Genomic DNA, 26,814 nt, shown 5'->3' with positions numbered 1-26,814 from the left:
GTGGGATTGGTTAACTTCTTAGAAAGACCACTGCGTCCTGCCCTTTGATGTGGACGCTGCTTTCACTTGCTCGTCAGTACTTGATCCGACGGGAACATTACATCTGCCGCCTACGAGAACACTGCCTGATGGAAGATTGGAAGTGAGAGGAGCTGAGGATATTGCTCGGCCAACCTGCTGTGCCGCGCATCTCCGAACTGACTTGTTTCATCATTACTTGCGGATTGCTCGAATTCGCTTCCAATTGTCCAGATGAGCTCTACTGTATCTGGTTTTTTTTGAGAGACGAGGTCCGCGCGGAAGCAAACACCTCTTCTGAACTGCACCTGTACAAGATTTCCGGGATTGACGAGGAACTTGAGGCCACAGTCATGGCAAGCCTGCTAAAGAAGCCCTTCAAACTTGCCCTCGTGCAGCTTGCATCAGGTAAGTGGTGAGTATTTTTGACTTGAGCAATGCCACGAAATCATACTAATACATTAGTAGGCGCGGACAAGACAGCAAATCTGCATCATGCTCGGTCGAAAGTCATTGAGGCTGCTAAGGCTGGCGCCTCGATGATTGTTCTTCCCGAATGCTTCAATTCTCCCTATGGCTGTCAATACTTCCCCAAATATGCCGAGACCGTACTACCCTCGCCGCCGTCAGAAGAGAAGTCGCCTTCATGGCACATGCTATCGAAAGTCGCAGCAGAGACGAAGACATACCTGATCGGTGGGAGTATACCGGAGTTCGTACCAGATACAAAGGAGTACTTCAATACCTCGCTAGTATTCTCACCAACAGGGGAATTGCTGGCAACCCATCGGAAGACACACTTGTTCGATATCGATATACCTGGGAAGATCAAGTTCAAGGAGAGTGACGTGTTATCTCCGGGAAATAAGGTGACTATAATCGATATCCCAGATTATGGTAAGATTGGACTAGCAATTTGCTACGATGTCCGATTTCCCGAGCTTGCCATGATTGCAGCAAGAAAGGGTGCATTCATGTTTGTTTATCCTGGGGCTTTCAACACGACAACAGGTCCGATGCACTGGACACTACAAGCGCGGGCGAGAGCAATGGACAATCAGATCTACGTCGCAATGTGCAGTCCCGCAAGGGATACTGAGGCAACTTATCATGCCTATGGGCACTCGATGATTGTCAATCCAAACGCGGAGGTTCTTGCTGAAGCTGAAGAGCATGAGGATATTGTGTACGCTGAGATTGACGGTGCGAAAATTGAGGAGACAAGGAAGGGGATTCCCATCTATACACAGAGGCGTTTTGATGTGTATCCTGACGTGAGTGCCGGCAAGGTACGCTTTGATGATTGAGGTGAGATAGGGAACAACGAGGGTCAATGAGAATATCGTGATATGAAACCATGCTGCACCCCTCCTCGTCAATTATGCGTGAGCTTCCATTATGGCTCTTGGAGACTCCACCAACTACCAAAGCCTGCAAATTATCGTCAAGTTCCCATTCACTCGCTGTTCATTCTAGCCTGATAATGGACTGCGCGACCATAATTATGGGCTGTGGATCCGCCCACTGGTGTGATGGATGAGCTCGCCCAGCTCTTGAAATATTTCACGTGATGACAGAAATCTTGGCAAACTATTCCGTTTTCGAGCAACGTGCGCTCCCACATCCCCAGAAAATAATCGACGGTCGATTCTCTCGCAGACATCCAGCACGTCGTCGACCTCCCCTTTCCTCCGCAGCTCTTCAAGACAGTACGTATAGCGCTGATCCTCACTTTTATTGACAGACCGTCTCGAACGTTTCGAATCACAAAAGTCTCTAACCTTACCCGTCGCAGAATACCGTCACAATGGTGAAAAACAACCCCAAAACCCAACCCAAGAAGTCGACGCAGACGCCCAAGAAGTCCCGCTCCGCCATCACTGATGTCGTGGCCCGCGAATACACCATTCACCTCCACAAGCGCGTACGTACCCTGCCTTGAAACATGGGAAAAGGTCCACAAGAGCAAGAAGAGAAGGAATCGCAAAGAATAATCAGTTTTATGAAGTCCACCCGAATGGCTTGCCTTGCGCACCCCTTCCCCTGAGTAATGTCAAGCATTGGGACGGAAGACTGATGATATCGGGAATAAAAGGTCCACGGCGTATCGTTCAAGAAGCGAGCCCCCCGCGCTATCAAGGAGATTCGAAAGTTCGCTACCCTGGCAATGGTACGTATGCCCTTTGGCGTTATTTTCTACATCCCGCTGCATTTTGCCGCGCGGATTTTTTGTTGGGTTCTATCGGCTCCTGTCTTTTGCAGCCAAAGTCTTCTAACATCTGGCTCTTCCACCGTATTCTATAGGGCACAAGCGACGTGCGTCTCGACCCCCAACTGAACAAAAAGGTCTGGGAATCCGGCATCAAGGGCGTCCCCTTCCGGCTGCGCGTGCGCATCTCGAGAAAGCGAAACGACGAGGAGGGCGCCAAGGAGAAGCTGTACTCCTATGTGCAGGCCGTCAATGTCAAGGAGCGGGAGGCCAAGGGGTTGAACACCGTCGTTGTGGAAGAATCATAGATACGCTGGCCGCTGAAAGGGAATGCGGATAGAGCGGATAGTGTCTGCATGGATGCAGAGGTGAAGTACTCGCTTGTCCGCCACCATCAAGAGATGCTCGGTGGAGGAGGTCCATGTCCATATGATCCGCCTCACCACACTGTCGGACGGTAGACCGCGATGGTACACGATGCCACCACTTCGCCATTTTGCCTGTGATCGGCATTGGTGCCGTGGTGGTGAACGTTCACAAAGCACGCACTGGTGAAAAAGCACTGCCAGGAAGCCAAAACCCGCCTGCGGCAGATGCGGAGACCACGCAAGATATTATGAGAATCACTCTTAGGTTGCACTCCTGCCATTTGGATTGTCCCTCTACTCGTGTTCTCCGCAACGTTGATTCCTCCACTTTCCAACAGCTCTCCTAGGTGCATCCTTGTTATCTCATTTCAATGCCTGCAGTGTTCCAGCATGTCGTGGACCGAGGAGCTCAAGCGGCAAGAGAGGGAGCTCAACCCATTTCTCAAGAGAAACGAGGAGCCGCGCCTCTTCTGCTGCGAGCTGCAGTCGGGTTGCCGCGCACCAGGATGGTCACTGCTGACGAGGGAGCTCAACTTGCCCGAGGGACAAGGAGCCGCGCCTCTGCAGAGACCAAGGCAACCTGATCGACATCGACGACCGGCCAACACTATTGCAATGATGCCATGCAATCAGACAGTCTGAATCACCTCTTCACCCGCGTCCACGCACCCACACACTCCAACTGTCCGTCTGTCACTGTACATTTGGCAAAGTAATCCTTTCCCAAGAACTCCATCGCTGTGCAAGAACTCCGTGTCTGTTCTTCTTGACCTTTGCTACATGCATTTGCCCGTCCAGCCCATATCAACCCAATTCCACATTAAGTAATCACATAGTAGAAGAGACCTGCGGCCAAGAACCTTCTGTTCAACCCATCCAAGCGCAACATAAGCAATTCAATCAAACACTCTTGTTCTCCTCCAAGACCTTGGCCAACTCGTTGGCCATCTCTGCCGTCTTTAACTTGAACACCAATCGTGTGAGGTTGCCCTTGTACATGAGCGCTCCTCGCACCGCACCACTCTTGTTGCTCGGTACGCTTTCGTATGTCGTGCTGCCCACGAGATGAGAATTAAAAAGGATATTCGCGGATGGCTCGACCCGGAAGACCAGGCGAGTTTTGTTACTGGTTTTGTCCTTGAGCACGCGCACTTGACCAATGCCCACAGAGTTCCAGTCATTGGGCGTATACTTCGTGCCTTTTGCCGTCTCGGCATTGACAAACATGAGTGCTTTAGAGCGGCCTTCCCACAGAGTGGTTTCGTTCTCTTCGCCGGCGCGAGAATCCATCAACGATGTCTGCGGGTCTTCGGTGGTATCCTCCGTTTCGTTTGTAGCAACAGATTCATTTTCTGAGACACCCGGCGATGTAGCCCGAGAGGAGGCCGCGGAGCTGGCTGCAGATCCGCTTGCAAGATGGGAAACCGCACCTAGAAAGCCTGGTGCCGGAGTGGAAGTAGGAGCACCAAATTGAAACCCGAGATTAGGTGTGACAGTACCGCTTGAGCCAGGAGCAGCAGTTCCAAAGAGAGTGCCGAAGGGACTGGAGGTATTCTTGTCTTTCTCCCCAGGCGAAGCCGCAGTGAACTTGAAGGTAGGAGCACTTAGAGCATTGTCGCCATTCGCGAAGGATATGCTGTTGCCTGGTTTCCAGGTGTTGTCAGTTCCCGCTGGAGAAGTGAGGACTGATTTGGCGAGATTGCCATTCTTCTCTGCATTGCTGGGTGTGCTTGGTCTTGAGCCGAACAAACCTTCTCCTGGAACGGGACCGCCTCTGACAGCGCCGCCAGAGAAGATCGAGGCGCCTAGAGCTGGAGTAGGTGTCGTGGTAGGCGCCGGAGTGAAGATGAAGGTGCTGGCTGGCTTCACAGTCGAAGCACCGGTAGTAGGGGTCAAAGGAGAAAATGAAGGCTGCTCAGGCGTTGTCTTGCCAATGTGGGAGCCCCAGACCGCAGGAGGGAACGAGGAGTTCTTCGTCGGTTGCATGATAGGGCTTGCGTCCTCAGGCTCCTTCTTGTTCCCGTTTGTAGTTGGGGTGGCTTTCTCTTTGTTCGGGTTAGGCTCGATCCGCTCGAACAAGCTCTTGCCAGCATTGGGATTCTTTCTCGCTCGATCCATGGCAGCCTGTAGATCGTTGTCGTCGTCTTCTTCATCTCCGCCTTCTTGAACGACTTCGTCTTCGGGTAGGCTCTCTTCGCGCTGCTCTTCCTCCGCATCGGCGTCACCGCCCTCTCCATCCTCACCATCATCAGTCCGATCATCGCTGGATGAGTTGGCTTCGTCCTCGTCCTCGTCCTTATCGTCGACGTAACTGCCATCTTCATTGTCGTCATCATCATCAGCTGCTGATCGTCCGTCAGATATCGGTGTTGAGGTGAGAGCGGCGAAAGAATTTGCTGAAGCCGCAGTGCCCAAGCCGCCGAAAGCAGGCTTGCCCGCCTTCTCCGTTGAAGCAGCCCCGAATGAAGGCTTGAAGCCACCTTTGGCAATGGCATCGATCTTTGCGCGCTTGGCCCGATTGTCCTCTTCGACTTTCTTACGGTACTGCTCTTCGTCATCTTCGTCGGAGTCAAACTCTTCAGCCTTGCGCTTCTCGAGGAGATCTTTTTCAAACTTAGCTGAGCTTTCCTTCGCTTGCTGACCAAATGCGGCAAGAAAGTTGGTGCTGCTTCCACCACCAAATTTAGGCATCTCAAAACCAGGCTTCTTTGGTGGTGACTTGACTGGAGTCGTCGATGGCGCAGATGTGGTAGAAGTCGAGCCTGTATTGAGAGAGGCAAATGCGTTGGTACTTCCACTGGATGTTGGGCCAAACCCTGCAGTATTGGCTGTGGTTGGCTTGAAGCCCGATGTGGATTGTGAAAGACCACTTGTGCTGGCGGACGTTGATTTCGGAATACCGTCGTCGGGCAGTTTCGTCCCCTGTGAGGGTGTAGAGGCAGCGTTGTTGGTTGCAGATGAGGTTGAATGCGAGGAATTGGTACCACCGAAGCTGAATGGCTTTTGCGCAGGTTCTTCTCGGCTTCTCTTGTTTTGCCCCGGTTCCTCGTGATCGTCAACCTGATCACCCTTTCGCTTTGTGCCTGCAACATTACGTATATACATCCCCAGCGAAGCTCCGATGTTGTCACGTGCGGCAACATAATGACGGATAACGTTGTCAAAGTCATGTGAGCGGGGGTCCAGGGAGGCAAGCTTCTGTTGGAAACCGTGATTCAACGAATGAAGGCGATAGTCGCGATCATATTCTTGGAACTGCTGGGCAGTGATATGGCCAGGTACGCGTGTTGGGCCCTTGGTATAAACTGGTCGTTTGTTGGGTGCCTGCGTTACTGCAGAGTCTGGTGTGTTCTCGGCGGTGTTCTGAGCTTGAGTGGCCGGGCCAGGTGCAGGAAAGCTTGGTTTCGCGGCAGGAGACTTACTGACTTGAGAAGATGCGGCCTCAGACCTCGCCGCGGTGGACTGCGGTTTCAGCGCAGGCTGAGACTGTCCGGACGCTTGAAGTGACGCACCACCGAAAGTGGGTGGCGCAGTCTTAAGCGCCTCTGCTGCACCCGTGCTGCTCTCTGTCCCCACCTCGGACGCGGACGTGAATGTCGGGGTCGCCGACTTTGCTTGGGCACCAAACAGCGGCTGCGTTTTGGCAGACGTCTCTACAGCACTATTCAGCTTGCTGAATAATCCGCCCGAAGGTGCGCCGTTGTCAATGGACGGCTTCGCTGGGGAAAACAGCCCCCCACTAGAAACTGACTGCGAGGGACGGTTGAAACTGAAAGGCGGAGTCGAAGTGGTTTGCTTGGCATTTCCTTTGTCTTCATCAGTCGTCGGCGGGTCAGTGGTAGCTTCTGAATCTTCTGGTTGAGCAGGCTTCCCGAACAGCCCTGATGCCGTCGAACCTCCCGGAGAAGCCGTTGAGCCAAATTTGAAAGTGGGTGCGGAGGTCTTCGGTTCAGAGCTGTCCGATGCTTGAGCTGCAGATCGACTTGGTGAAGCAAATGTGAATGGCGAATTACCTGGCATCGGTGTTGATGCATCATCTGTCACTTTAGCTCCGGGGTTGCTTGCTGTTCCAAAGCCGAATGCCGGTTTAGATTGCCCCTCCCCAGCCACAGGCGCGGGTGGTTGACTTTGTGTACTGAAGCTGAACACCGGCTTCGAAGCTGGTGCGACCTGCGCTGTGCTGCTTGCACTCCCGAAGAGGCCGGCAAAAGGATTAACGGCTGGTGCATCAGACCCTGAAGTCTCTAGCTTCTCTGGGGACTTCAAGGCTGGGTTTGGCTCCGCCACTGGTTGTGAGATGCTCGCAGACTTATCAGACGAGGCGGGAGCAGAGTTAAAAGCATCGGGCTTCGACGCGTTGGGGTTTGCGAATGGGTTGGTTGTGGGTGCAGCTTGGTTCGAGGATTGGCCGAATGTGAAACCTGATGAAGACGGTTGAGACGGCGTAGGTCCGAAGAGGTTGCTGCCACTGCTTTGGCCTGGCGGGGCCGACGAGCCAAACAGACCCTTACTCGGAGGCTGAGAGCTGGAACTCGCCTGTCCGAAGACGAACTTAGAAGGTTGGGATTGAGTCTGCGTGTCACTACCTTGCTGAGTTCCAAAGGCCGGCAGTGCACTTTGACCAGTGATTGGATTATTCTGACCGAAACTGCCGAAGGAAGCACTTGTGGTGGCCGACGAGTTGTTTGTGGTTGAACCAAAACCGCCGAAACCTGATGTTTGAGCCTGCGATGCGGGAGGCTGCGAACCACCAAAGCCCCCGAAAGGATTTGATTGAGCGGATTGACCGAATGGATTGGAGGGCGCAGAAGTCGTAGTCGTCTGCCCAAATAAGATGCTGCCATTCGTCTTCGCCGTCTGATTCCCATCGAGGCTACCGAACGGGTTTGACGGTTGTGGTGCCGGCTGCCCAAATGTGAAACTGTTCGACCCGAAGGTGTTCCCAAATGCTGCTTTCTTCTGGGGCGACTCCATCGATATGTCTTGCGCGTCACTTGTTCCGTTCAGGTTCGCGAAAGGATTTGGGGCATCGGAAGGGGCCCCAAAGGTGAAGGAATTTGACGAAGGGGGCTGGAAGTTGAAAGCACCGTTGTTTCCGGCCGATGGTTGAGGGAACGACTGGCTCGCGCCGAAAGTCACACCGCCATTCATTGCGCCAAAGGTCTGTTGTTGTTGTTGTTGTGCTGCAGGAGGGTTTTGTGAGAAAGGATTCGCGACGGCATGGGAGGAGGGTGTGTGAGATCGATTTGCGCCTAGCCGGCCTCGAGGCTGCGCGATCCTGACAGGCAGTTAGTGTTTTGGTCCTTAGTCACTTCGGGCACATCATAGGCACAGGTGTGGGATTGAGACTGGTGAAGTGGAAGACGGGTAGCCGCAGCCAGCAAGCCGGAGCAGTTAATCGCGACGGAGCCACTGGCGATTTTCGAGTTTCAATCTCAGGAGGGCAACAACATCAACGCGCAGATGAGATGTTGGATGAATGACTTACTTGCGCCTGGCCTGCTGAGCGGCGGTCGACATTCTCGGTTTATCGTCTTCTTCGTTCGCTATAGAACCGTGTTCCTTTGTGATGTATTCGGATGGACCACGTTTTGGCATGTTACTGGTTGACTGAAGACGGCCGAGAAGAGGGGGACGAAGAGAGCTGAGGTCCGAGAAGCTGTACCATCGAGACGAACGCGTCGGCGAAGCTTCTGTTGCGACTGTCCCTGTGTTTTGGAGAAAAAACGACCTCGATCAATGGACGAGTCGATGAAATAATTGTTGCTGCTGCTGGTCGAGTTTCTTTGGGCAGTAGAAGTTGAATCCGGGGTCGGGGGCAGTCACGTGCGTTCAGCTTGGCGTCAACCCTCCATCATTTGCTATTGTCCTTTGCCTCACTTTTCATTCACCGTTCATTCACTATTCAGTTGCCGAATAGTTCAATGGCTCGTGGTGGCAATGCCAGCGCTCTTTATATTGATCGCATGGGCCCTCAAGATACTTTTTCCTCCACAAGTCTCAATTCTGCTACTGTTGTTTGTGGCTACCTGAGTCGAAGATGTCCTCTCTTCGACCTCCGCGCCCTGCCATTTTTTGACTCTGCTACTTGTCCGTACAGCATATCTTGACAGCATTTGTTCGAAGGCTCGGAGAATATTTCAACACATCACCATGCGATCGACAAGGCTATAGGCCTGCTCAATCACGGCTGATTGTTGTCTCGCCGCACGGTCATCCCTTCGCCACACGCAACGACTCTTCTTCCGAACTCATACGGCGCAATTTACTAGCAAGACAAACATCCCGACTCCAGAATCTTGCCTGCCGAACGGGGCTCGTTTTGTTGTAGAGTCTCAATGTCAAAGTATTAGCCACTGCCGTCTCCAGCTATTGTTCGCGGTTGCTATTGGGAGGATTCCTTGTCAATTGACATCGTTTCGGAATCTCTTTCAGTCTAGGGATCCTTATTGAACTCAGCACCCAATTCAGCTTCTATTGCGCGTGTATGTCATGTTCCTTTGTTTTTGTTCTAATGAATCAGAATTGCGAATGCTTGATCATGGTCTGAGCGATATCGGGTGATTCGTATTCAGTACATAGGCTGACATTTGACACCTCACCGACCTCCACAGCATTTCGCCACACTGCCCTTAGGCTCAGGCAAATGAGAACAGTCAGTATGGACAAAGCGTCTTGAGGTAACACCGAAAGTCCACATGATGCAAACGAGGCTGATGCTATCTCACTATGAAGATTGATACGTACGCCACGAAAGGGCTAGCTCCAAGGTTGTGGAACACGAGGCCGGTTGGCATATTTCTCCGAGCTGCACCCCAATCTCAGGTATTCGCAATGAAACTGGCGGTGATTGCGCAGCTGAATTACTGTTTCACAGTTGAAAGAGAGCACGTGGCGAAGAATGATACCTGCGGATGAAGGCCTACATTGGTGTCTGGCCCAAGCAAGCACCACCTGAAAGTCATCCGCTGCTGCGGGAAAGAGGATTCAACCTCGGCATCTGCTCTAGCGGGCCTTGCACAATGCATTGACAGTACTCCAATTCAAAGCACCGACATCGACCTCGCTTGGAGTCCTACCTGCGCTCGTCATCAGTACCAGCACACATACAGCTTTCCGTATCATCATGCCACCATGTCAATACGTGTCTAGGATCTGCGTAAGTCAAAATTGTGTCCCACAGCCAGCGAAGAGGGTAGTCTGATCCGGACCAGGGCATTCACAAGTGCCAACGCCATTGTGCCACAGATGAGCGGACAAGGGAGTGGGGTGGTCTGCGTCGTGAAATCACGAGGCTCGTCGAGCGAACCACTCCGTTCACAAGTCGCTTCCTCGGAGCGACAACTAGCTCCGGGTTGCGGTTACGAATGATCTCAAGCGCCAAAAGCGAACCGAGAGACACGATCGAGATGGTCTATCCGAGCCGCGTTCGAAGGCGCAGCATGGAGATCTGAAAAGGAAGGTCAATATGGACAAGATTCATTTCAGTGGAAGGCTGATTGCCCGAACCAGCCGGGGTTGCAGCCTATAAAGCAACCATGAACAAGCTTCGGATGCGGTTCCCCGCATTGTCAATGCGGCCTCACGAGGAGAATTGGCGCTGGTCAAACTGCGAGTTCTAGTGAAGCACCATTAAGCTCATTTCTTAGCTGAGCGACCTAACCTGGACCGGCCTCGGGGCATTTGGCAGGCCATCCAGCTCGGAGATGGCGAGCTGTCAGTGGTCATACCGACTTCCCGTGCCTCAGCATACCCCTGTCAGTCCGCGCAGAGAGACCCACGGCCAATGCAGACCACACCTCCCTCGCCAACCTGCCATCGCCTTGCCACGAAATCATATTTGTATTATGCAACCACACATGCATTCCGCCTGACAATGCCTCACAGATGCGGCTAGATGCTGCAGACGAGGATGGCCAACCAGATAAAGATCGCTCGTTCGCGCGCCTTGCTTCCCGCCTTGGAGGTCCCGTTGCCCAGTATTTAATTAGGTTGGTGTATCCCTTCTCTGGAGGAGGTGACCTCTAACTTCTCGTACAGGGACAAAGGACACGTTGGACACTGCCCATTCACTGTCGAATTGTAGGCGTTGTCCAGGGTCACATACTTTGCCCACGATGCTTCATTCGCTCTTGTCCTTCGCTGCCATCACCGCTCTCCTTGCCAATTTCTTTGTCTCTGCCGCTCCTGCAAGACACGCTGCCAGAGATGGCTCCTCGTGCACACTCGACAAGATCAAGGCCAGGGTAGATTTCAACAAGATGCCCCCAGACGGGCGAAAGGCCTACACCGACGCGGTGAAATGCCTGATGGACAAGCCCTCTAACCTCGACCCAGCCGTGTACCCTGCGGCAACCAATCGATACATGGATTACGCCGTCATCCATGTCAACCGCACCCAATACGTGCACCTCGACGCCTTCTTCCTCACCTGGCACCGCTACTTCCTGTGGCTGTACGAGACCGACCTCGAACAATCGTGCGGCTACTGCGGCCCCTTTCCCTACTGGGACTTTGCCTCCACGGCATCGGACCCACGCGCCTTCCCCATCTTCGACGGCTCCGAATACTCCATGTCCGGCGACGGCGTCTACAACGACACAGGGCCCATCACGCTCGGTGCGGAGTTGACGATCCCACACGGCACAGGCGGCGGGTGTGTCACGACGGGTCCCTTCGCCAACCAGGTCGCACCCCTCAAATTCATCGACCCCAGCCAACTCATTCAGGGGACCCTCCCTGCCGACGCGTTCGCGTACAACGACATCTGTCTCATGCGCGACCTCAACGCCTACGTCTCCCAGACGTACACCAACGGCACGGAACTCGTGGCCGCGGCGCACGCAACCAACGCGTCCAACTTCGAGTTCCTCCTCAACGGCGTGATCGGGTCGTCAAGCCTCGGCATCCACTCGGGCGCCCACTTCAGCGTGGGCGGCCAGATGGACTCGATCCACGTCAGTGCGCAAGACCCGGTCTGGTATCCCCTCCACACCATGATCGACAAGGTGTACTGGTCATGGCAGCAGAATTACCCGGAACTGGCGGATCAACTCGATGGCAGTACGGGCACGGCGCTGAACACGCCGCCCAGCGCCGTGGTCACGCTCGACTCGGTCGAGCCCGACTGGGGATACTTCCAGCTGAGTCCCATCAAAGTCAGGGAGCTGATTTCTACGACGGGCGGGCCGTTCTGCTACCAGTACGATAGCGTGATTGGATGAAGCAGGTCGTGGACGTCACCTGGTGGGAAGCATGCAATGTCAGGGTGTATTGTACTGCGATTTAATTGGAACAGTGCTGCCTTCCTTCCTACTTACCTACCTTCCTTTGCATTGGGCTTCTCGAATTTCCTTTGTGCGAGGTGGAGTGACACCTCTTCAGCTGCATGCGAGTGTGATTATTGATTATTGATTATTGTGCGCTGTGCGCTGTGCGCAATACGCGACAAAACAGCACGACACGACGACCCCATGTCAAAGCATTGCCACGGTCCCTGGTTTCACAGATTTTGGGGTTTTCAAACGGCGCTGCCATTACGGCGTCACCGGCGTTGGGCAAGGGAGCGGGAAGTCGTGCTGCGCGGGACGAGATTGCAGGATCATGCACGGCGACGCACATGTATGTACAAGTAATCATGGTTTCATTTCATGCCGAGCGGGATGGATTCGGAATCGGACGGCGGACGCGGAAGGAAGGAAGGAAGGAAGCGATGGGGGGAGGGTCTCGAGACACGCAAATGCATGCAGATGCAGATGAAGATGAAGAGGCAATAATTAAATACCTCGTACACCCCGTATTACAGTAGTAGTCCGCTTTCGTGTAGGTGTGTGCACGTCCAGTGCATACCATAAGTATGTACTCTGTACAAACGTCTTTCCAGGTTTAGGTGTAAAAAGCCAGGACATATTTGTGATCCGTGTCGACCAACGCGTGTCGCTGTTCTTGAGATTCTTCCGCATCTGCTGTATTGTTGGCAGGTTTTCGATTCTTCTAGTCTCTTATTTACTTGCTTGCCTACTTGCTTGCCTCCTTATTTACTTGCTTGCCTACTTGCTTGCCTCCTTATTTACTTGCTTGCCTCCTTATTTACTTGCTTGCTTTCTTGCTGATCAGTCCACACGACACGGCATGGCACTCATTGCTTATAACTATTGATATCCATACAGTATGGAGACAAGGATGGCAACGTACATGGCTCGACTCGAAACGCACTTGTCTACTCGAATATAGCTCTACGCAATGCAGCTAGCTCACGGTATCCGGCGCGCCTCACATCGTCACCAATTCCTCGTCTTGAGCCTGAATTGACTCATCCACCGTCGCTCGTCGGCCTGGCGCTCCAGTGCCTGCCGCATAGTCTTGGAGTACTCTTCTTCCTTCCTCTCCTGCTCTTCCTTCTGCTTCTTCTCGTCCGCATTCCCCTCCATCTCATTGACCATGTCCTCGTGGTTCATGTACTGTGGATTCGTGGTCACGATGCCGATTTTCTCGCCCGTCCAGATCAGCAGGTCGCCATCACCTCTTACGCCTCTTTCGGAATCAGGTTCGGCTAGGGGAATGATCTTGCGAGCGACGAGGTCACCTGTCGTGAAGGCCGAGGTGGCCATGCCGTTTGCGTTCCCTATCTCAAAGGCGTTGATGTTCCACCTGCGTGCCAGGCTGTGGCCGTCCCGCTCCACCCACTTCAACCCGCCCTCAGAGTCGGAGAAGACAATCCTCATGCCCTGCGCGGCGACGGAGAGGATCTTGGATTTCGCAGCGTCTTGCCGGTTTTTGTAGCTGAACAGGCCGGCGTCCGACGGAGACGTGGATATGCGGGAGCGAGATTTGCCAATGTCGACATCATCGTCTTCTGACGGGGTGTCGCAAGGGGGCGGATGGTGCTGCTGGTCTAGTTTTACGTGCGGTAGGGAGTAGAGTTCAAGGGAGCCTCGACCACGATATTCCCCGCATGCGACGAGCGTGGATAAGCCGGTCACGTTCGAGGATGATCCGGCCGGAGGGTGGGGGATGGATGTCATGGCGGAGAGACTGGCGCTGGAGTGGATGACGTACTGTAATCGAGGGAAGAACCGGCGATCGTAGGACAGGATGCTGGGAAATCTGCCGCAGATGAGGATCTCGTTCTCGGCCTGATGAAGGATGTTGAGCGGGCCGGGCTCGACTTTAGCAAAGCTATTCCATGATGGGTTTCGCAGGCTTTGGGGTGGTAGCCAGCTTGGCGAGCTGGAGAGTTGTGCGGAAGGGAGAGGGTTGGATGAAAAGGGCGACGACCTTCTGAATATGGCGGGCAGGACCGAGGAGTCCCCCGGTATATCGGTGAGCAGCAATGACGACTTTCCGACTATGTCCGGGAGCATGGCCGTCAGCCTCCCTGGCTGGGCTGATATCTCTTCCGTGCGTTCTTCCGAAGATGGAGAGGAGTGGTGGACAGGCACTCGCGGATCGAGAACATGGAGACTCCATTGGGTGCCTACGGTCAGCGGAAGATCCAGCGGCCCTGGTTGCGACAGAGCCGTGATTGGGTATGGGTAACTCGAATGCGACAGCACTGTGAGAGTGTTGAGGTCGATCTCCTCCACAACGCTGCCGACGGCCACATAAGCTTTCTGCTGCGAGGCGAAACTGCTCACGCAGTCAACGACCAAATTATCGCCCGTGTGTCGAGGGCCGACAGGTAGCGTAGACGTTTGCAGTTTGCTTCGTCCCAGTTCCCGGAATTTTCTCCGTCGAGTCGAGGCCCGGGTAAGATCCCAGACGCAGACACTATGGTCTTCCAGGTATCCGACCACTAGTTCGGTCCCCGGGAGCAACGATATGCCTTTGACCTCCGTGTGTGCTGTGGCATCGTCGGCAAGCCAGTCCGCGCTCAACGGGGCGTATCTGCCCTTGTACTCGGAGTACCAGTCGACTATTTCACCTTCCGCTGACAGATCCCACCGGTTGACGGCACGGGCTCGGGCACTTTCAGCCACTCGTTCTGATCCATGGCTGCTTGCCGCGGAGTGTCGGGGTTGGGCAGGTCGCTCTGAGAGAGTCAGACCTTCCAGCGCATTGGTCAGGGTGTTCAAGATACTACTGGTCTGCCTCATCGACGCGCTTGGCGATTTCTCGAAGCATTTGTACCTCCACAGAGGATTGGAATATGCCACGTGGGACAAAGCCGAGCAAGTTCGCTGGACTGATACCAGTTCTTCGGCATCGATGTAGTCGAGGATATCAACAAGGATCTCTGCAGGGAGTCTGTCCATGGCTGTTGCGTCCAGCAGCGACTGCACGCCTATTCCGGAGATGAGGACAGCGCTCAATGCTGACAAGGATCGAATCAGAGTCTATCTCGAAGACTAGCGGCCACGGGTCAGACTGCGTGGACTCAAAGAGAGAAGATGATCGGTACTGCTTGATCGGTGCCTGTGAGATCGAGATGCAGAGGAACGACGGCGCTACTCGTAGAAGGCGACGGCATTGGCACATCAGCGGCCCCGGCGAGCCCCACCAGAAACGGGAAGTGCGTCATTGGCAGTCATGGTCTGCAGTAGTGATCCACCGTACTTTCCCCCCGCATTACGGCAATCTGAATGGCTGCGCAGCGATACTTGCAACACAAACTTGGCGGGCGACCAAAGAAGATATGCGTCTACACTTGTTTCCAAAGTACTCGTGTGGGGAGTGAAAGATATCGGTGAACCTCTGCGATTGCTGTCCGGGCATTACGGCTGCCGGCAAAACCAGCCTCTACAGAGTCCACGAGGTACAGTACTGGGTATAGCTCAGCAAGTTTGCGGGACTTTTTTGCGTGTCGAGGATTCTACTCGTATTTATTTGTGCCGCTGACGTCACCGAGATTCGCGTGCGTTTGCTCTCGCTTCCGGCTTTCGGAGTCACCACTCTTGATGCCGTCTTCCAAATGCCCATACTTACAAGACGTTCATCAAGCGCCACCCCGTCGCTCCGGAGTCACAGCGCTTGCCGGACCTCTCCCTATCATGTCGGCAATTTCCATCCCGCTCAGCTGCTAACGTCGAAATCGAACCACCTCCCCGCCGTCGACCATGTGAAGCCCCTTCTTGCATCGGCATCAGCCCTTCTCCCCAGGGCCACACCGAGCAATGCTGGCCCAGCTCTCGAGACACGTCGGACGGCGCGGCTTCCTCCCGCGACACCGCCGGTTCAGCAGGACCGTCTTCACGAAAGACCAGATCAAGACGGCCGAACTGCAAAAGACGCCTCACACGCCGAACCAAGTGGTGACCGAAGTCCCACACTCGACGGAACCGTCGTTTATCGACGTGCCGAGCCCGCTGTGGTACCACCGTCTCAGCCCCGTCAAGGACTTTTTCAGCTGGTTCAGTCGCATACAGCGGCGGAGACCTCTAGCCACGGCCGCGGCGACGTCGATGACGACATATCTGTGCGGAGACCTGCTGGCCCAAGAGGTCGGCGGTGAACCGTACGATCCCGTCCGGACCGCGCGAATGATAGTGGTGGGCAGCATGGCGGCCGTACCAGGGTACAAATGGTAGGGCCTACTACCCTGCGTAAAGAAAAGCCCAATCTCAACGTTGGATGTATGTAACTGACGGGACGTTGTTTGGGGTTGGTGTTTTACAGGTTTCTTTTCCTGGGAAGTCACTTCAATTATGCCTCCAGGTGGACCTCGATCACGGTCAAGGTGCTGATCCAGCAGTTCTTCTTTGCCCCGATCTTCAACACTTACTTCTTCGGGATACAAGCGCTTTTGTCGGGCGCACCGCCCTCCGTCGTCATACACCGTGTGGTATCAGCTGTGCCGGAAAGTGTAGTGAGCTCGGCCAAGTTCTGGCCGGCGGTGACGGCCGTGAACTTCACTGTAATCCCGGCACACCTTCGATTTGCATTTTCTGGCTTCTTTGCCGTGGTGTGGCAGACCTATCTCTCATATCTGAACAGGCGGGAAGAAAAGACCGGGCCGCAGGGGACGCTCGCGGACACGGCGCGACAGAAGTTGTACGAACATGCCCCGTCGGCCTCGGTGGCTGATGTAGCGGATGGGATTGAGCAAGACAAGCCGACGTAGCGAATAGGCCTTCGTGCCAGATAATTGGGGAATCTGCAAACAACGGCGCATCGCCGGCTGTGGAGCTTGCACGAAGCTGTGGAAGGTCTTGCGAAGAGGCATCATCACAATAGCGGCGCGTTGGCCGAGTCTCAAAGACCATGCATGGTCTAGTACACAGACACCTTGAGCCCAGGCTCATCCAACACAATCCAGTTCCCCGGCATGAATCCAACGCCCACTCTTTCGTACCGGCTTCTATTTGACTGCTGTCCCACAATGAGAACATAGTGTCTCCGCGCGTCGCCATCAGCCCCCAATTTGCTCCGCCCAATGATGACACACTTCAAGGCATGCTCCCCAGGTGGTGGCTCATCTTGATCGAACACAATCTGGTACAGAGGCTCGGACAGCTGGTCGCCGTCGCCGCACGACTGCACCCAGAAGGACCTTGCGACGGCTTCCAGATGAGTGCAAGAGCCACGACCGGTAGAAAGCCACGTCGGACCCGACGCCGGCTGATGGTTCCAGGGAGAGCGGATCTCCTTTCGTTCCCAGTCCACGCCTTTGAATGGGAGGTCCATGAACGTGATGCCTCCTTCGTACGCCATCCAAGACCACGACGGCACTACCTGCGTGCGGAAATGGATTCGTGTCATGGTTCGCACCTGCGCGTCCCGCTGCCACAGGAGGCTACGGCCCAGATACTGCTCGAAGAGACCAAAGCCGCCGTGAGTGTCGAACACACGGATCAGTCGTTGCTCCAGTCCGGCGATCGCCACAGGTTTGTCCTCCAACGCGGTGAATTCCAGCCGCGAGTACCGCTTGTACAGAGACTCGTATAGCCGGATCTTGGCGCCCTTGGGAGATTCCATTGCGACCCGAGGGAAGTTCGGATCTCCAAGGAAGTCTGCTTGGTTGCTGCGGTGCGGTGGTAAAAAAGTTTGTTAGCATGCCTCCCCCAGAACAAGACAGACCATGATGAAGGAAGCCTGAAAGGGCTGAAACTCACTTGTGCATTCTGGTCAACGTCTCGCACCGCACTCCGCAGCCACATTCCCAGTAAGTTTGCTGGGCAGTGAAATAGATTGTCCGACGTGCTAGAGCGCGTTCCTGCAAGACCCACCCACGCTTGTTCAAGGCACCTTCGATAACATGACCTTGAAAATCATCGATGGCCTCACAGACAAAGACGGGGGATCCCTCGTCCCGTCGGCTGTCGATCCGAACGACCTCTCGCGTGGGCCGATCGTCGAGGAAGCCATCCGACATCCCCGTGGCACGGGATGCAGCAATGACACAGTAGGCATTGCTAAACACCATTTCCATTCGTTCGATTTCGTTCTGCAAGTCGCCCCGGTCGTTCTGGATGATGCAGAGGCTGTCAATCCACAGGAATCGCACTCCTAGCGCTCTCGTCACGATGACGGCATCGCTGAATGTGCGAGGGAGCGCTGTAATCGGAATCGCCTGCCAGTGCTGGTCAAGGTTGTGACTCGTTGTGCAAAAGTGGCTGTGGACTGCTGGGTCTCCCCACGGATGGGATAATGCGATGTACGTCAAGTCTTCGGCCTCGTTGGTTGTCGTACGCTTGCCGGTTTCGTGCAGACGTACTGTTGGAGCGTGCGGATCAGTCCCGACGTCGATGAGCCGGGTCGGTGTGCCCTTCGGGTTGTGTGGATCTCGACGACAGTGGCTGTGGTATTTGTTACAGTCGTCAAGCCATTGTCGAAGCACGTGGAAATACTCCAAGCTGCCGATGGTGGGAAGTTGGGAGAATCCCAACGTTACTCTTGAGAGGCCGCTGCTTGGCTGTGTCCATCCATGGCCTGAAGGCACAGTCCCATGGTGTCAGTAATGCCCGATCTTGCATGAATCCACGTGATGAGATGTGTACGTACCTCGTCCGACCCCTCTGCGTATCGATAAAATGGGCATTCGTCCGCTCGAATGCTCAACACTCAGGCCCGAGCCTACCTTTTGAAATTCTACAGTGGCGGACGTGTCGCCACCGTCGCCACATCGCTTCCAAGCTTTGAGGAGCATTGAGCAGAGATCGCAGCTGGATGCGCTTGCCTCTAGCGCAACTAACGGCTCTCGTATGGAAATCCCGGAGTTGAAATCATGTTCTCGACAGCGGCTGCAAAGATCCGACGCTTTCCCGGGGAAGACGGATGCATAAGCCTCTCCCAGGTTTTTGAAAACTTGGAGAGCGAACCGAGAATCGTCCACAAATTCCCAGTCGTCTTGGCTCAGCTTTCATTTCAACTCAGTTAGAACAGACAGAGGAAGGCAGAAGGTCGGGAAGGGACCCCCTTGGTACTTACTGGCTAAACAGCAGGTAATCTAGGTTAGACGCGGGCGGGCTCAGGCAAATCTCGGAACAGAAAGAGCTCTGACTTGCCTCCTGCAGTGACAAGAGCAAAGACACGCCAAGTTAGCTACAGCTGGCGCAGATTATATGCTGGGTCGCGGCTCACATGCTGGGGATATATTAGCGAGGATGCGGTCGAGCGAGCGTGACAACGCTTACTCTCTGTGGAAACAGGGTCGACAGCGTCAGCTGCCATTGCACCAATTGTGTTCGGAATTGCACTCACATACTGCTGGCGATATTAGCATTTCCAGGCTTTGACGGCATCTGAGCTTTTCCACTTACGGTCTTTGAAATCGACAATACTTTGGTCAGCTCGGACATTAGACAATCGATGCTTGGGAGGCACATACATCCTGGATAACGCAGGGGCAACGTCAGTGTTTGTCCCCAATGTCCCCTTTGCTTCGTCCAGGGTGGTTGGGACTTGCTGGTGAAAACCGCATCTCCATCGACCCACTTCCCTGAACAGCCTTGATCGAAATGGGTTGGACTACGCCTGGTTCACGATATGGCCTGTGTTGGAATGCTGCACGCGGCGACAAGTGGGCCGTCGGTGGTAGCGGTACATCCTGTGCCGTTATCACGCGTGGAATCTGAACATTGGCGCGGTTGTGGCCGGTGAATAGGTATGTCATATCACGGGATCTGCGTTTGATGTTAGCAAGTGCTTCGGCAAGCTTTTCGGCGTCGATACGGCATGTCGACTCGGAGTTGACGCCAGGGCCGGGCAGGTCGACAAGAAGTAGTTTGTCGGCGACCAGCCTGATGAGATCGCCGAGCGCGGAGCCGGAGGAAGCATTGCATTCAGGGTCGTTTTCCAGTATATCCTTCATTAGGCTAGTGACGAGCCCGCTCACCTCGGCCCTTCCACCGCGGATCGTGTAATAAAGTGTATTTTCCGACTGCGTTGAAATTTTGGTGTTCAAGAACTTGTTCAGCGCATCGAGCCCATAGAGCAGCCAGATGATGGTCTCGAGGATGATACAACCCATTGCCCACATGTCATAAAGACGAGACCTTGGCCCGTATCTGTCGGTGACCACTTCGGGTGGCTCGTACTGTATCGTTCCATATTTCTGAGTTGTTGCTTGCCTTCTCTGAATGGTGTCTCTTCGGTGCTGCTTTGCCAATCCGAGATCCGCAACTTGGAGAGTCCCAAGCCAGCTGCCGTGTCTGTTGAAACGAAGGATGTTGTCAGGTTTCAAATCGCCATGACGGAAATGGCCGGTGCGGGAAGGTTTATCATCGTCCTCCTCGCTCTCGACAAGAGAGTCCGCATCGTTGAGTGTTATGGCCGGAGCATTGCTAGGAAGAGCACCATTGTGATCTTCTTTGGCATCGCGGATGTGGCTGACACGAGCTGGGGAGGTCTGGTTGCCGACGTATTTGTGTAGAGCCTCGACAGCCTTGGCCAGACCGTGGAGCTGTTCAACGATCTCCCTGACCCGATCGGCCGTCAGCTCCGGTCGACTTTCACTCTCCCAAAAATCCCGAAGAGTTCCACCGTCGGCCCACTCGAAAAGGAAGTAGTACTTCTCCGCGCGAGATATCGCAGCGATGCGACGTATAAGATGGGGGTGGTTCAGGTAGCTGATCATTTCCAGAGCCCTGGCCTCGCGCTTCCAGACCTTCTCAGCCTCATGTGCGCTGCCAGCTATATTTGTGATCTCCTTGATGGCGATGCGGATCTCTTTGTTCTCTTCCTACGCTCAGTCAGACAGGTGGGTGCATGAGCAGGGGCGGTCCTACCGTGGGAAAAATCCGTTGATGATCTGCGCGAAGATATACCTCTCGCACTTCGCTGAAGTGGCCTTTCCCGGAACCGCCCCCTCGCCTGGTGAAGGGCAACACGATTCTTGGATCGAGGTTGTGCTCGAACTTCTCTTTTGTGAACACCGGGGACAAGAACATCCACTGATCGCTGTAGAGCTGGCGAATCTTGTCATGCTTCCATTGCTTGTGGTGGAGGGCATCCAATGCACGACTGTGAGAGCACTGGGTTACTGCGGTCAGTCGAGAGTGCTGTTCTCGTCCCGGACTGCTCCGGTTGTAGGAACACACTCCCTTCTCATTGATGTTCGGAATAGGAAGGTGTCCATCTGTGAGTCCGTGTTTCCTGAACCTGGTCATAGCGGAACTCAGTTCTTTTCCAAATTCTTGAATGTATACCACGATCGCAAAAAGCCTCGGCGCATGGTCTGAAACGAACTCAATCAAGTCCTCCTTCACACCCGGCATGCAAATTCTGATGCGGTCTCTATTGATCAGTTGCTTGAACGAGCTCTCTGGCAAGAAATCTTTGTGGTCGAGAGGATTCATGACCATGTGTTCGGAAAGTAGCCCTCGTAACTGTTTTTCGGCTGGCTCTTCGTTGTCAGACTCTTCGGGACTGTTCGTCGCACTCTCGGACCCGTACACGGCGTTCATGACGGCCGACAGACTCGAGTCGAGACCGTTGAGGGGTGTCGCGTCTAGCAACGACATTTGATACGAAAAGGATGGGGTGGAATGGATAAACTGGTGTACGCGCCGAGGAAATGAGAAACTGGGCATGCAGAGAATCATGAGAAGGCAGGCAGCACGCAGGCGGGCCACAGGGAACGGCTCGCCCTTCCACGATGCAAATCCATGCCCGGCCCGGCATGAGGCTCTGCAGCATTCCAGGTGTTGACCGTCTAGGATCAAAAGCAGCCCTGGCAGGGATGTAGCTGCAGCTGCACCACACCGCTGCAAGCCCTAAGATACTGTACCGCTACCTGATTTGCGAAGGACTTGGCCCCGAGTTACAGGGTCTGCTCATGGGGCGCGGCTGGAATGGCTGCCTCCATCCCTAGCTTGGGGGGCAGCGTACCTAATCAACGGATGGTCCCCAGGAGCCAAATCGAGACCGGTGTGACTCACTGGCTACATCATGGAGATGATTGGTGGTTCGACAACAGCTGGATGCGGCATGATTGCGTGGTGATAAGCCAGCCAGCAGACCCTCTCAGCACGTCTCGTGCACACGGTTGGCGTTCAAGCTGTCGGCGATTGAGCAGTCGCTGTTTGTAGGGCAATGGATGGTGAATATACATGGATCTCGCATTTCGGCACCGTTCAACACCTACCAGCCCATGGAGTGAAGACATGAATGGATTCAGGGCACTCAGGCTGGAGGGTCCATTCGTTTGGCCCGGTGTCCACCATGTCCACTTTCTGGGGAGCCACGGCGCGACCCTGGCATCCAGAGACGAGGTGGGCACGCTTCTGGCCCAATGTGGCGCTCAGCTGAAGTCCTCGATGCGTGCGATCGCGTGGACTATGCTGCAAACCCCTCATTTAAGAGGTGCGAGGAGGGCATCGTCTCGCCAATCAGATTGCGCGTAGCATCGAGCTCGCCAGGGTATGCACGATTTCCGGAGTAACACCCAGAGACACCTGGAGATGGCCGCGCCAGCTCGAGCATGCACGGTGGGAGAAATGACAGGTAATGAGAGAGTCCTGGGAGGGGAAAAGGTATCGCTTCCATGCGAGGCAATGCAGGGCTTGATTGACTTTTTTCGGCCCTGCTGGGCAACCTGGTTGGGTAAATAACGGTGGTGTCTCTGCGCAAGTCTTAGATTATGACGCCGGGCTGGTCTCTATGTCAAGCTTTCGCAGGTTGAGGCTGAGTTGTGCTCTATTCGACAGGATGCGCTGTCGATTGGTGTCATACCCATCAACCTCAGGCTCCCGCTGTCGATGCGACGGGTCATGCCATGCTTCCCGTATCGGCTGAGTTGGCAGTCTAGCATCCAATAGAACACGCGGACGCAGAGAATCGGGGCGCTGATGAGCAGGCTGCATCATAGTCGGTAGTGAGTCCATCCTGGCCACATGCACGCACGAATCGGTATAGGTCGCCGGGTACCAGTTGTGTTTTCCCAGCCTCTCCCAGCCTCTCATGTTGTCAGTATCCTGCTCTTGTAGACTTGTCATCTCTTACTGCCACAACCTCTTGCCGGCTGTCCGCGCGCACCGACTTCAGCGGACCCAGATTGGTGTACGAACCATCTTCGCCGGATGAGGGCGCAATGAGCGTACCGGCCCGCATTCCGGACGGCTGAGGCGGCGCACTCTGTCTGCCTGGGCGTTATCGTCGTTAGACGGATGATCCGGCTCGCTTCCGCAAATGGGCAATACCAGAGTATGAGGTCAAGCATCAAGCACGAGTACTTAAGAGTGAGGAGTACGTACCGTATAAATGATTCGTCCACTAAACAGCATCCCCCTAATGGACACCATACCTAGAAAGGGAAGGTGGGGCCAAGTTTTAGCGGCTCAGTCGTTATTACCAAACGTCTCTAATGCGACTAGTGGCAGACAAAGGCGAGAGGGACGGAGTAGCCCGGGTATCAAAGTACAAACATACGGAGTACTCGGACTTCCATGCTGTGTACACACACACGTACATAATGTACTAAGCCAGTCGGACTCGATCCAGATAACACTGTACTGATCGCTACGAAAGCGACGCACTCGCCCTCCTAGCCGGATGGATATGCGACGCACGAGGGGCCAAATGCGCGTGCACTTCCTGCCGGTACGACCGCCGAACGTGAAGACGACGCAGCGAGAAGTCGAGCTCGACCAGGCCGAGGCGCGAGTTCATGCCGCGACGGTCTCCTCGAGATGGCGACAATATGCGGCGCCGCCAGAGTCGCTGGCTGATTCGAAGGGCCGAAACAGCAAGGGGAAGAGGACCGGTGGTCGCACTCGTAGCGCAAGGTCCCGACATCTCACGGCGCGGCACTTTGACAAGGAAAACCGGCCAGGCCCGATTCAGGAAGACACGGCACTGCGAGTCCAGGTCGCCTACCCCGTGATTGAGCGCGGGAAGAGTGGCAGGTTGGACCCGTTCATTCGACTCGCCGGAGAGGATGACCTGTCGAGGCGGGATCGTGATCTAATCCACTTTTGTGAGTGGCTTGTTCTGCTCAATCCTGCTCTTGCCTACGAGTACCCTACTTTACCGTGTGCTGCGTTCTCTATCGTTCCCTGGCCGTGTTTTGTTACTGCGCCCCGTTCTGTCTCAAGTCTCGACCTCCAAGTTCAGACCTGGCGGTAAGGTGAGTGGACTAGACTAAGATGATGGTTTCGAAGATCTCACTACCGGTCCCGCCCAGTATGGCACGTCGGATCGCCCGTCCTTCTGCCCCACGCGCGATTGCACCGTCCCGCAACTCGCCACCAACGCCGTCTACGTCCGGTGGCTGGCCTTCGTGGCCGAGATGATGACCATTTCCATGACGAAAACCGACACTCTGACCGGCAAGATGGCCATCGCGGCGCGACGCGCCACGAACTACAGACTTATGCGCCGGATGATGGCGGACGCTGACAATTGGGACCGGACCTCGACCGTCTTCAGTTTGATCGTCGCTGCGATATCGGAGTTCAGAGCAGGAGACGCGTCAGTGGCGAAAAAGCACCTGGCCATGGCGACTGGGTTGTTGGAGCGGAAGCGTGGGTTGATGACCATCCAGGAGATGGAGTTTACAGAGGGGGTGATTATCTTATACGCCTTTACGAGTCTTCAATTGCCGATCTTGGAGACATCGGCCAGTCTGGCGGGTGCTTTGGAGCGATGGAGAACAACGACGTCGATGCTCAAGAGTGAGAAGATGCAGGGGGCAACAGTGCCTGGACGCTTGATCACCGAGCTTGCGTTGCCGACAAGGCCGCAGTGGGGACCACAGTTGGCGTGCCTACACATCTTGAACTGTATTCTTTCAAGGTGCAGCGAGGAGGATGGCCAAGAGTATGTCGAGAACCTTACGAGGATGACGAGCGGTAGCCGAGGGACCGGTAAGCTCGCTCCTGTGGCGATATTCTTCATGCTCTGCTCGTGTGCAGAACGCATGGGCTGGTGGCACGCACGGACTGCAGGTCCCTTGACGACGTGGGAGACGATCGAACTTATCGCCTTGATGTACTTTGCCCCAAGGAAGAGAGTAGACTTCATGGCCTTTTTAGCATCGAGAATCCACAAAGGGCCGATGCTTGACTTGGACATCAACGAGGTGGAGGCCGAGATCGTTTTGAATTGGGAACTGAAGCATGGAAACCACGGCGGTGCATTCGGCTGAGTCGACTACGGCTTTGAAATCAGCGAGCAAGACGGAGAAGATCTCAGGAGAGATTTAGAAGCCGCAGAAACGCCTGAGCTACGAGGGCCTTGCAGCAACGAGGGCAGCCGAAGGGGCCGACCGCCGACGTCGACGACGACACACATCCAACGGAACTTGCGGGTGCCCAGACATCGGTACCCGGGCACCGGTGTGGGGGGCACATCATCGTGATACAGTCCAAGGTCGACCCAGCCTAGCATCGAGTATGTTTTACAACCCAGCATCGTAAAGCAATCGTGGATCGTTGCCAGCTCAATTCGGCGAGGTACGAGATTCTGTGTACTCCCGTTCATACTGTGCTGCCACCATTCGATTGGGAGATTTTGGTCTTCGGGAACGCAGGTCATGATTCGGCCTCGTGGAGACAGGGACTCTCAAAGAATTGTATGGGCCGCTTATTTGAGTCGGGGAGAAGCAGGTCAACGAGCGGGTCAGCAGGGGACCGTGCTGAAGGCCTTGCGGATAGCTCCATTCCGCAAGAGCAGCACCATGCCGCAAACTGTCCCTTTTCGAATTTATGAGTTCCACGCTTCCCAACTGCTTGAGACCCGATGCTCCGCGAGGAACAGTCCGTTAGTTGGTGCGGCTTCATCAATGCCCCTCCCCTGGGTATTGACGCTGGCACTGTCGCCCTGTGCAAGGTTCGGCATTTCTGATGAATGAGCGCGGAACGGCGATCAGGCTTCTATCAGGGCTCTCATCTCCACCATTTGTTGCAGGCGAGCGGCAGCCTCACCAGTCTGCGACACTCTACCTGTGTTGTGTTTGTCTGTTTGAGGATGCTGTAGATAGATTGAATGGCCCATGTAGTCATGCCGGCACCTTCGTCGCGTTCGGGGCGGCATCTTCGGAACAACCTGACATTCCTTGAAATACAGTAATTACTGTCCTCCTGGTCCCGACCTGGCCGAAGGCTGCCGCATGAGCGCATCGGCTTGAATCTGCCCGCTTACCCGCCGGCCGCAACTTGGACAGTCTCGTAAATCAGCCCTGACCAGGAGGCCATTCTCAGGCGGCAAGGCTGTGCTCAAGCCCTTTCAGAGCTTACATCTGCAGTCCGGCCTTTGCCTTGCAGCAGCTCCGTATAGCTCTTTGGACGGAGAGTGACTGATCTTAAGAGCGCATGCTCCGTGCTCTCTGTCGTTTCCATATGTCTCGTGTATAGTAGAAACCATTACTGACAGACATGCAACTTGTTACCGAGTACCTCCTTTGGATCATAGCCACACCCCTCGTGAGCGAGATCCCTTTTCACATCCTTGAACTCGTCGACGAGGAAGACGGCGCCACCGTCGACCCGGAAAGTCAATCTGAGCAGAGAGACCTAGAGCCAGTCCATGACGATAGCGCCGAAGGCTCGTTCGATCGCAAAGACCCCAAACCTCATTTCAGCACTGGCAACCACGGCTCCGGCGACCCTCATGATGACAACACAGCAGCAGCAGCAACGCGAAGGAACACGTCTTATGGCACCATGGCAGCAGTCGTGGCCATTCTTCTCCTTTACATGCTGTGGCGGGTGATCAGTTTCACTTGGGTAGTGCAGCTTAGCAACCAAACAACTCTGATATATTGGTGGTTTTACTTGATCATGCCTCTGGGAACTGCTGGTTGGCTTCTGTACGCGCTCAGTGCCTGTGCGAGATTCTTCGTCT

General features: G+C 54.7%; 8 protein-coding genes across 8 annotated transcripts; 5 read left to right on the top strand and 3 right to left on the bottom strand.

Moving 5' to 3' along the window:
- Positions 1-371: 371 nt before the first annotated feature.
- G647_09058 (uncharacterized protein) lies at positions 372-1,325 on the top strand (the record flags this gene model as incomplete). The annotated part of the gene is made up of 2 exons (XM_008733363.1): positions 372-426; positions 484-1,325. The coding sequence occupies 2 exons, from the start codon at positions 372-374 to the stop codon at positions 1,323-1,325; spliced, it is 897 nt and encodes a 298-aa protein (XP_008731585.1).
- A 500-nt stretch (positions 1,326-1,825) lies between these two features.
- G647_09057 (uncharacterized protein) lies at positions 1,826-2,535 on the top strand (the record flags this gene model as incomplete). The annotated part of the gene is made up of 3 exons (XM_008733362.1): positions 1,826-1,942; positions 2,114-2,188; positions 2,323-2,535. The coding sequence occupies 3 exons, from the start codon at positions 1,826-1,828 to the stop codon at positions 2,533-2,535; spliced, it is 405 nt and encodes a 134-aa protein (XP_008731584.1).
- Positions 2,536-3,495: 960 nt separating this feature from the next.
- G647_09056 (uncharacterized protein) lies at positions 3,496-7,746 on the bottom strand (the record flags this gene model as incomplete). Its single annotated transcript, XM_008733361.1, has 1 exon — positions 3,496-7,746. The coding sequence occupies one exon, from the start codon at positions 7,744-7,746 to the stop codon at positions 3,496-3,498; it is 4,251 nt and encodes a 1,416-aa protein (XP_008731583.1).
- Positions 7,747-10,712: 2,966 nt separating this feature from the next.
- Positions 10,713-11,819, top strand: G647_09055 (uncharacterized protein; the record flags this gene model as incomplete). The annotated part of the gene is made up of 1 exon (XM_008733360.1): positions 10,713-11,819. One exon carries the CDS (start codon positions 10,713-10,715, stop codon positions 11,817-11,819), a length of 1,107 nt encoding a protein of 368 aa, XP_008731582.1.
- Positions 11,820-12,875: 1,056 nt separating this feature from the next.
- Positions 12,876-14,849, bottom strand: G647_09054 (uncharacterized protein; the record flags this gene model as incomplete). Its single annotated transcript, XM_008733359.1, has 1 exon — positions 12,876-14,849. The coding sequence occupies one exon, from the start codon at positions 14,847-14,849 to the stop codon at positions 12,876-12,878; it is 1,974 nt and encodes a 657-aa protein (XP_008731581.1).
- Positions 14,850-15,707: 858 nt separating this feature from the next.
- G647_09053 (uncharacterized protein) lies at positions 15,708-16,654 on the top strand (the record flags this gene model as incomplete). The annotated part of the gene is made up of 2 exons (XM_008733358.1): positions 15,708-16,117; positions 16,210-16,654. 2 exons carry the CDS (start codon positions 15,708-15,710, stop codon positions 16,652-16,654), a joined length of 855 nt encoding a protein of 284 aa, XP_008731580.1.
- Positions 16,655-16,803: 149 nt separating this feature from the next.
- G647_09052 (uncharacterized protein) lies at positions 16,804-21,494 on the bottom strand (the record flags this gene model as incomplete). Its single annotated transcript, XM_008733357.1, has 5 exons — positions 16,804-17,554; positions 17,646-18,445; positions 18,545-18,889; positions 19,478-20,713; positions 20,760-21,494. 5 exons carry the CDS (start codon positions 21,492-21,494, stop codon positions 16,804-16,806), a joined length of 3,867 nt encoding a protein of 1,288 aa, XP_008731579.1.
- A 2,056-nt stretch (positions 21,495-23,550) lies between these two features.
- Positions 23,551-25,117, top strand: G647_09051 (uncharacterized protein; the record flags this gene model as incomplete). The annotated part of the gene is made up of 2 exons (XM_008733356.1): positions 23,551-23,947; positions 24,132-25,117. 2 exons carry the CDS (start codon positions 23,551-23,553, stop codon positions 25,115-25,117), a joined length of 1,383 nt encoding a protein of 460 aa, XP_008731578.1.
- Between the last annotated feature and the right edge of the window lie 1,697 nt (positions 25,118-26,814).

The sequence above is a fragment of the Cladophialophora carrionii genome, assembly GCF_000365165.1.
Source record: "Cladophialophora carrionii CBS 160.54 unplaced genomic scaffold supercont1.8, whole genome shotgun sequence".
Lineage (NCBI taxonomy): Eukaryota > Fungi > Ascomycota > Eurotiomycetes > Chaetothyriales > Herpotrichiellaceae > Cladophialophora > Cladophialophora carrionii.
Note: the sequence above shows the minus strand (reverse complement) of the source record. Positions and strands in the feature narration are given on the sequence as shown.